The following is a 10051-nucleotide window of genomic DNA, read 5'->3' as shown; positions in this document are numbered from 1 at the left end:
ATATTATATTATATATTACCAATTCAACAAATTTTACACGTATAATTTGGTGACATAGCCAATGTATTTTTAAGGTTATAAATTTGTGATAGGGAAAAGAGTAGGCTTGTTTTGGCAGAAGGTGATTGTGTTCTTTTTATAGCATATTGATTTTCTTTCTGTATTTTGGTAGTTAAAAAATTAATATGGGTGTGGGTTTTGTCAACCAAATAAAACATATATCAAAAAGTTGAACCAATTGATACGTCCAGCATATAAATATCTAAAAATAACAAGCATAATTTCAATGAGCTAAGCCAAGGTCTAGAGAATGGAATTATGATCTGGAGAATCAGAGAACCTGACTGTTCGAGAACTGATTTCACCACTGTGTTTTACAGATCTGTAACCTGATCATGCACCTTTGACAGAAAGTGTGCTCTTTTGGTTCAAGGATAGGGCTGGAAATTGTTAAAAATTATATACATGTGAAGTTTTGTTTAGATTAATCTCTTAATTTAAGATTTCCTTTCTTATTTCAAAAGATAGTGAAAACATCTACCTCAGGGAGTTGAATGAGTTTTATTTAATTACTGTGTCTGCTGATTTTGAGGCCTTAATAAATGCATCACAGCAAATGTTCTAGGCATTGTATTACTACTGAGGGTCTCAGAAAAACACTGACTAGGCCATTTTACCACTTATTTATAAAGACAGTTATATTTGAAAGGTACTTGAATTATATACTGCTATCTATTTTTTTTTATTGCCAGCACTCTTTGTTCATCTGTTTTGTTGATAAAAATACCAGAGTTTAAGGTGATGAGGTAAAAGCTTCATGAATATATAGACTTACTTTATCTCTGAAATTTGAGAACATATTGACTTTTAGTAGCACCACAAATTTTTTAATGTGAACCCAGACTTAAATATGTAGAAAATATATGTAGTTTAAAATATTAAAAATATTTTCTTTCCTAGGAAGCCAGATCTTTTCTATTCTAGGTTTTTTGTTTTGTTTATTGTGGAACTCTGAGAGGGGTACCCCATATTGCTATGTGCCCAGTTATTTATTTGAAAAGAAGTGTAAATTATTGGTGAAGATAATTCAATTTACTAGATAAAAATATAAAAGAAAGCCAAAGTTTGAGGACTTCAGAGACCTGAAAGTGCCCATACTTCCTGGTCATGAACATGCTTGCGAGCATTCACCACTCGTTACCCGTAAGCAGCACGGGGAAAGTAATAGCAACTAAGACACTTTTATCTTTAAACCAAGGTGTCAGGTTTATATTTTATCTGTAAAAAATGTAACATGAATATATTTGACATCTACCTCAGCAAACAAATTAATGCTAATTAAAGATTAATGTGTTGTAATTAGCATTAAAAATGCAATTAAATTGTGAGTAAATGGACCAGGAATAGAAAATTGTGAGACGTCTCACTGCCTGGTTTTCATATTCTGCCTTTTGTTTCTGCAGCAAATAGAGGAAGCGGAGCAGCAGGCAGCTCCCAGACTGGAGATGCTCTGGGGAAAGCACTTGCTTCGGTGAGGAAATATTGACTTTGGACTCCACACATACCGTTGTAGAAGGGTGAACTTGAATCACAAATGGACATTTGGAATTTTAGGAATTGAATGGCAAATAGCTTTGGGGTTTTTTTTGTTTTTTGAAAATGCAAGCTGTTTTGCATAATGATCATTGGAAAATTTGAGGAGAGCATACTGAAGCTCCCAGTGAATGGGTGGTTACTCCATCTTGTCTTCTCACGATCGTGTTAAGCAGTGCTCAGTTATGAGTCAGTAGGTATTCTTAGGGCCTTTTGGTTTACAGATTTTCTATCTTGATTTCTAAATTTCATATTCTTTGTATGGATGCTCATTGAAAAGCTAAGATTGGTTTTACAAAGGGCATTCTTAAACACTTTGGAAAAGGCATTTGAAGAAGTCACAGTGGCAAAGACTGGGATCCATGTAGAAATCGTCACATAATTGACACCCAGGAAATCAGCTTCTCTGCTTTGTGGGCCAACTGCTAGGAGGCGAGAATTGAACAGTTCTTGTGTGTTCACTAGTGAAAAAACGGCACGTCTTATATGTCTGAGGGGGCATGCCTGATACGTTCTCCAAAAGACACACATAGTCATTTGCAAATGGAAATGGAAATCCATTGCTGTTACTAACATTTTGTCTGTTTGATTGGCTTTTCCTTACTACTGGGAGCATAAAATAAGTTAGATTTATATTAGCATTGTGCCCTACAGTACATAGAAGTTTTTCTTTAATCTGACTTTTCTAATGCCTGGAATCAAATGCCTTAATCTTAGTGAAGAAGGAGTTGGACAGAAATTTTAGCAATGGTACTGTGCAACCTCTTCTTTTGTGGATGAGGAGAGTGATGTTTAGAGAACCTCCGTGGCTCGCCCGTGGCCACACAACTGGTTAATGGTAAGCAAAGGATTAAAACCAAGCCCGCTGATCACCAACCCGGTTCTTTTTCCACGATCCCATACCACCTCAGTAATTCTTTCGGAAATTGAAGTAATTGTCAAGTTTTTCATTGTAGGATATTGGTACTATAGCTGATAGTTGTATTTATTTTATAACTTGTAATGTTCAAATGAATTGCATTGATACTTTGTAGTTTTAAAAAATTGTTCATTGTTTATTCCTAATGAATGAGGTTATTTGTTTTTCTCCCCACTGTTTTAAGATCTATTCTCCAGATCACACTAACAACAGCTTTTCATCAAACCCGTCAACTCCTGTTGGCTCTCCTCCTTCTCTCTCAGGTATTGTACTTGAAAAACGATTTCATCATAGTAACAGTTTCTGAAAATGATTTTCCCCTTATACTTCCTGCTCTAGTAGGTGGAAACTCACTCCTTCCAAAACCTCAGTACATAGCATTCCCATACAGAAAACTAGAAGGGGGTGGAGAGACAAACTGCCATATGAAGGTATAGCCATTTTGACCTAAAATGTTTCTAAAAATTAGATGATTGGATGTTTTTAGAATACACAGGCTTTTGAAAAACTTATTTCTTAAACATTTCTTGGCCCTTGAGAAGACACTTCTCAATAGAATAGTATACTGCAGTAAAAAAATCGCAGATGAAAAATCCAGTTAATATAGTCATGGTACGGAATGAAGTAGACTACTCAAAAGAATCATTTCTCATGGAAATCTTAGATTATTTTGAATTCCTTCTTTAAAGACCATTCCACTGGAATGTTTGAGGAAAAGCTGTGATTTTGTGAATAAATTGTGATTGTGTGAAGTAAAAGCGGATGTTTGCCTTTAAAAAATAGCAAATTAACCTGACCTGTTCCTTCAAACTGAATAATTAGGATTTGTAGAATTATGTCAGTAAATCATTTCACTTTTCAGAGGTTCATTTAAGAGACTCATTGCCCTTCCAATATAAATGCTTCCAGAAAATCCGACCTAGTGCACGTCTCTACTCTTTGGAAAGAGAACAGGTGGCTTCTGTAAGATCTTTCTTTGACTAAAGAACTAAATCGCATCTGTGCCTAACTGAAACCTGACCTTATTGTAATTTTTGGTGAAGTCGTTTTCCTAAATGTTGCCTCTTGGACCCTGTTTTATTCCAGCATGCACAACTCACATGATCCATTATAAACTAAGCTCCCTGGTAGAGAATGGGAGATTTCACGTTGCCACAAAACTTTCAGAGATGGTGACCATGGCTTAGGTGGGATTTACTGTCAGCCTTTTTCAAGCCTCTATTGACATCATATGATCACAGAACAGAGAGAGGAGTAGCTGAATCCTATAGTCCATATGTCCAGAGAGACAGAGTCAAAGCTGCGAAGAAATAAGAGATGAAGTTAAGAGGATAATTAAACAACCGTGAAACATCCCCTGGTGTTTTTATTATAAAAATGGAAAGTAAAGTTCAGTATTGTTGTACTCCTCTGGTTCAGTACCATATTGTTATGCTCTGAGAAACGGTCACAAGTATTAGTGTCCAGAACCAGAGGAGTGGGTACAAAGGCCTTGAGACAATGTCTGGCCCAGGGAGGTGCGTGATGAGGAAGTATGAGCAGGTAGAACTCCAAGTTCCCCACTTGAAACAGAGCAGCTCTAATTTCATCTGTTTTATAATTTGTTGGAAAATTATCTGTGGTCTTAATAAAGTTTGAGAACAATTAATTTAATCGGATGCCCTGATTTTACAGGAGTGTGTACTGAGGTCTAGAAAGGATATGTGACTTGTGAAGGCTCCACCAGTAGTAATATCAGAGCTAGGATGAGAATCTGGTATTCACCATTTTGCTGCTCCACTTCTAGGTTAATTATGGGAGAGGAAAGTGATGATGTACAGATCATTCTGGAAAATGCCACAAATACCTTAAAATTTGAGCAGCATGCTTTAGGTAGAAGGCACAGAAATAAGGCTGGAGGCTGCCACCACCTTCCAGGGTCCCGGTAATGCATCCTCGCAGACCACACATTAGGAAGAAAGAACTTTTATGAAGATGTAAATATGTGGACTGATGACTGTTTTCACACCAATAGGTCTGTCTAAATTCTGTCACTAAAAGTAATTGAACAAAATATTCTATTTTTATTTAGCGCATATACTCACAAGCACACCCAGAAAAGACAGGAAGAACAGCTTCTAAAAGTGTTAGCAGCGTTGAGGCATACGATTTCAATGAGATCATAGATAATATTTTTCCTTTTTTGAACTATGTATTTTCTAAATTTTCAACACTGAATGTGTATTATTTTAAATTTAAAAGTGGTAATTTTATAGGTTACTCATTTAATATGAATTACAACAGGAATTTTTCTTTGCCTTCAGGTTTAGTGAATTCAGAAAAAAAAAATACTTTCTTTGGGAGAAACTAGTTAGTTGCTACTATTATATTGAGTTTTTTTAAGTATCTGTTTTGTAGATCACTGCCAGCTAATCTTATTTTGAAGCTCTATTGTTTTAAGTGTCATTTGTAAAACAAGTAGTAAGTCACTTGCCATTGGGGAAAGAATTTTGGTTTAACATAAACTGGCCTTGCATGAAGGTCTTAGAAAACCCCTTAGCCACTCTTGAAAGTACCTTGTCTATATAAGTGATAGTTTTCCTTCAACAGGAACCCTTCTAGCTAAAATTTAGAATGAATTAACTAGGAGGCAGCCTTCGGGAATTCCGAGTCTTTGTAAAATCTATATAAAATCTGCATATTTTACATTTAAAATATTTCCCTTGTCCAAAAATTCTCATATGGAGCGTTTATTCTTGTAATGTGCCTTATTGTCTAAATGAAAATCAACATTGCTGTTTCTTTTAAAAAAAAAAAAAAAAACTATCTAAAATGTTGGTGAGATTATTTTTCAGATAATATAGAGCTAATGGTAATCCCATTTTATTGTCAGCAGGCACAGCTGTTTGGTCTAGAAATGGAGGACAGGCCTCATCATCTCCTAATTATGAAGGGCCCTTACACTCTTTGGTAAGTCTCATCTGCTCTCTCCACTCTCCCTGTTTTCAGGCCTTGTTTTGCTTTTTGCATCTCCTTCACTCTCCAGGAGTCTGATTTTCCCTATTACTAACTTTAGATTAATGTTAGACACACTAGTTGGGTTGGAGCCAGAGTTATCAGGCTATGATTGTTTCTGTTTGTAGATTATAATCCAGATACTACAGTGGAAGCTCCTGGGCTCTGAATACTTAGCACCAGATAAGCGATTGAAAATGTTAGAAGGATATTGGCCTCCTCTGCATTTTTAGGAAAGGTCTTTGGATCTCCAGCCAGGCTTCATGACTGGAAAAATTCATGATTTTATATACCTCTGCTTTGCTTTCCAGAATAACAGGTTTGTAGGATGTTTCCTTTTGACATGTAAATAAGAAGTTCACTTTGGTTCTCATGGAAATCCAGTAATATCATTGACAGTAAAAAAAAAAGGCCTACTTTTTTTACCCATGGACATTTTTAAGGAGTAGCTGAAAATGTCCATGAGTGTAATTAATGTTGTAAATACTTCCATAGTGATTCCATGTCTGATACTCTAGTATTTCTCTATTCATGCTGGGGAGGCTGGAATAATGCAGAAAACAGCACTGCTCTAACTGCTGTCTGTGCAATATTTAGTCTGTATATGAATCAGGTGGGGAGGGGTTGCAGCAAGTAAAAAGAGCTTTCCAGTCCTTCAGGGTTGAGTTTCCCTTTTCTTCCTCCATATTTTGAGATGGAACATGAAAGGGAAGGGTTAGATTTATCTCTCTGACTTAACGGTGTCTTATCAGCAGTTCAGGCTTCCTTTCTTCCTTTCAGTTTACTATTAAGGATAAAAATGAAAATACAAAGGTAGATTGCCCCCTCCTTTGTGCCTTCCTTACTGTAGTGTATGCATCACCTAACTGTGCATTTTAGCTAGTAAAGCAACTGAACAGTGAGACAGTAGTCCACTACCCAGGCCAACTAATCTGAAGACTATATCCAGATAATCTATAGTTGTTTAAGTGTTTACCTCCGTCAGTTAGTCTCTGAGACCCATCTGTCAAAACTGGGCTTTGTCCACCTCTATAATTGTAAAGACTAGGTTTATACTTGTGAACTGCAGTGTGGGATCAGTTCTCTTCGAATTCTGAACCCTCGGGGGGATGGGGAATTCTCCAGCGTAAACTGCTCTCCACCACAATGCTGTGAGCCAGACAGGATGCTAGGCACGTGGGCTAGTTCTTACCATGCTTACAGTTACACTTGGAAGTATATATTATCATTCTCATTTCTATAAGTAAAGAAACATAGACTCAAAGAAGTTTAGTGACTTTTCAAGATGCAACAAGTAGCAGAGCTAAGATTCTAGGGAGGTCATTTAACTCCACAGCCCACGAAATCAAAATGCTCCGTACCATAGACTAACTGTATTAGACACACATTCTTCCTGTCAGTCAAGTAATTGGAAATTGTTTTTCTCATGCAGCAGGGCCAGCCAGTGCATCTGTTTGCACAGTGCATTGGAAATCAAAGTGGATTGTAGCATGATATAGCAAAAAGAGGCAATAGGTTTGAAGTCAAAAGACCTAGATTCCAACCCTGGCTTTGCCATTTCCCAGCAGGGTGACACTCAGCAGTGAGTTCACTTAATCTCTCTAAGCCTTATTTTCACATCTGTATGGAAGGGATAATAATATTTTATCTGCCTGCCCTAGTGAGATGGTATATTTCAAAGTACACACTGGGAGCGGTATGCAGATATTTATTTGATACCATTATGGATCACACTAAAACACATCTACATGTCCTTTTTCTTCACCAAAAACTATAGCATAGGCCTTATCTAGCCGAGAAAAAAGAGTTGGTTGGGTTAGTTGGTTTTTTGATGTGTAAACCCATTGCCATCGAGTTGATTCTGACTCATAGTGACCTTATAGTACAGAGTAGAACTGCCCAATAGGGTTTCCAAGGAGCAGCTGGTGGATTTGAACTGCCAACCTTTTGGTTAGCAGCCAAGTTCTTAACCACTGCGCCACCAGGGCTTAACTGTATAAAGTATTGAATTCTATAGTATATTAGGGGTTTTTAAATCAATTAGAAGCCCCCCAGTGATTGATTCAAGTCTCTGTGTCTATTCTGTCTTCATATTTCATACTATTACGGTTGATAGACTTTTTGTCATTTTTTTCCCCCTGTAAATATGTTAAGGCCCTTAATAAAATGTTACATTACAGTACTTGTGCATATGTGTACACATACACGAGCTGTTATTGGTAATAGATAAAAAGCAAAAAACCCAGATGAAAATCGAAAGAATTCAATGGAAGATTACAGTCTGTATGTAATGTAAGTACCTGTCCTTGGCTTTGTATTCAGCACTGTACCATATGCCAGAGGGGAAACCAAGGAAATTTGCCTTCAAGAAGATAATTTAATTGGGAGACTATTAATTGGTTGTATTTGCATTGTTAATTTTTTGAACTATTTAACCAGTGCCTGCCAGAATATTCCTTCAATTCGATGAATGTTTCCCTTTTCTAAAGTAAACCTAAATTCTCTTTAAAGCTAATGTGATATAGTATATAGCATACCAAAAAAAAAAACCCAATCCCATTGCTGTTGAGTCAATACTGACTCATAGCAAATAGCAACCCTATAGGACAGACTAGAACTGCCTGATAGGGTTTCCAAGGAGCAGCTGATGGATTCGAACTGCAGACCTTTTGGTTAGCAGCCGAGCTCTTAACCACCGTGACACCAGGACTCCAGTGTTTAGCATAGGTACAGGTACGTTATAATATCCAGGAAGAATTACAGAATTTTCTTTACTATGGAAAATAACATTAACATTAATATTTTCCACGAGTTTGCTAGGAAGGATGCTATTTATTTTTATTATTTTTACAAGAAAATAAACTTTAATGGAAACATATATTCAGAAACCTTTCTGCCTTCCTACGAAGTGTGGTTTGTATCAGCTAAAATTTTACTTCTGTAACCCTTGGATGCGTTTCAAACTAAATCAAAATTTCACATCATTTATTAACCAACAGCAAAGCCGAATTGAAGATCGTTTAGAAAGACTGGATGATGCTATCCATGTTCTCCGGAATCATGCAGTGGGCCCGTCCACAGCTATGCCTGGTGGTCATGGGGACATGCATGGAATCATTGGACCTTCTCATAATGGAGCAATGGGTGGTCTGGGCTCAGGGTATGGAACCGGTCTTCTATCAGCCAACAGACATTCACTCATGGTAAGTGATGAAATTTCTAGACTCTGTAGATATTGTGGAGAATTAGAATATTAGACTAAAATATTATGTTACTTTTTTTTTGAGCAGCTGTATTGAGATATAATTCACAAAAGTTAACAATCTATCCATTTAAATTGTACAATTCAATGTTTTTTAGTCTATTAATCTAATCAGAGTTGTGCAACCACCATCACAATCTAATTTTAGAACATTTTGATCCCCCTCCCCAGAGGAAACCTTGTACCCATTAGCTGTCAGTCCCAATTTCCACAGACACCCCGCCTTAGTCCCTGGCAACCACTAATGTATTGTGTATCTCTCTAGATTTGCTTATTCTGGACTTTTCATGTAAATGGAATCATACAATATGTGGTCTTTTGTGATTGGCTTCTTTCAGTGTTTGCAAGGTTTATATCCATGTTCTACTATATATCAGAGCTTGATTCCTTTTTATTGTCAAATAACCCATCATTGTATGAATATACCACATTATGTTTATCCATTCATCAGGTGATGGATATTTGGGTTGTTTCCACTCGTTGACTATTATGAATAATGCTGATATGAGTGTTTGAGTACAGGTTTTTGTCTGAACAGAGGTTTCATTTCACTTGGGTATATCCCTAGGAGTGAATTGCTGGATCATTGCTGGCATTCTTAATTATTCATTTTGGTGACTTCTGTTGAAGGACTCAAATTATGCTCATGTTACAGTGTTGGCATTTTGAATATGAGTGGGTTGCGTTTTGTCTCTTTTATTAAAGAAGCCAATCAGTGTCTTTCGATTCTGAATATGGGAGACAGAAATATATGGTGTGTTTGCCTATAGTATATACGTGGTGGGAGACTGTGTGTTTTAATGTATATCATAGTTTTACCACTACCTATTTATCAATAAGTCTTTATTTGATAATATTTAAGTAAATTTGTCTATATTTCAATTGGAATTTAAGTTTTTCCCATTACTTTTGGAGAACATCCTTTTTTCGATGATCATGAAGATTCGGAGAATCTCCTTAACAAAATAGTAAGTGGTGACAATGGGGTGATTACATAGATGGGGAATTTAACTTTACTAGTAGTTTACTCTACGGCAATGGGAGTGATTCTCTGTATTGCTTTTTAAACACTTCCGTCTCGCCAGCAAACACCTTAGTATCCTGTTTTGTATCTTATATTTGTTCTTGTTAGCTGCCGTTGAGTTGGTTGACTCATAGTGACCCTATATGACAGAATAAAACTTCCCCTGTAGGGTTTTCTTAGCTGTAATCTTTTTTTTTTTTTTTTTAATTGTACTTCGGGTGAAGGTTTACAGAACAAATAGTTTCTCATTAAACAGTAG

At 36.5% G+C, this 10051-nt stretch overlaps 1 protein-coding gene across 20 annotated transcripts in view; it reads left to right on the top strand.

Moving 5' to 3' along the window:
• TCF4 (transcription factor 4) overlaps positions 1-10051 on the top strand; it is a 391702-nt gene that overhangs the window by 353969 nt on the left and 27682 nt on the right. For all 20 annotated transcript variants that reach the window (XM_004379247.2, XM_023733972.1, XM_023733966.1 and 17 more), the window contains 4 exons: positions 1464-1531; positions 2697-2775; positions 5385-5461; positions 8506-8709. In XM_004379247.2, the coding sequence (XP_004379304.1) occupies positions 1464-1531; positions 2697-2775; positions 5385-5461; positions 8506-8709 (428 nt within the window). The remainder of the gene's footprint in view (positions 1-1463; positions 1532-2696; positions 2776-5384; positions 5462-8505; positions 8710-10051) is intronic.

Source organism: Trichechus manatus, unplaced genomic scaffold (genome assembly GCF_000243295.1).
Source record: "Trichechus manatus latirostris isolate Lorelei unplaced genomic scaffold, TriManLat1.0 scaffold00063, whole genome shotgun sequence".
Classification (NCBI taxonomy): domain Eukaryota; kingdom Metazoa; phylum Chordata; class Mammalia; order Sirenia; family Trichechidae; genus Trichechus; species Trichechus manatus.
The sequence above is the reverse complement of the archived record's forward strand: the minus strand, read 5'-3'. Positions and strand labels throughout refer to the sequence as shown.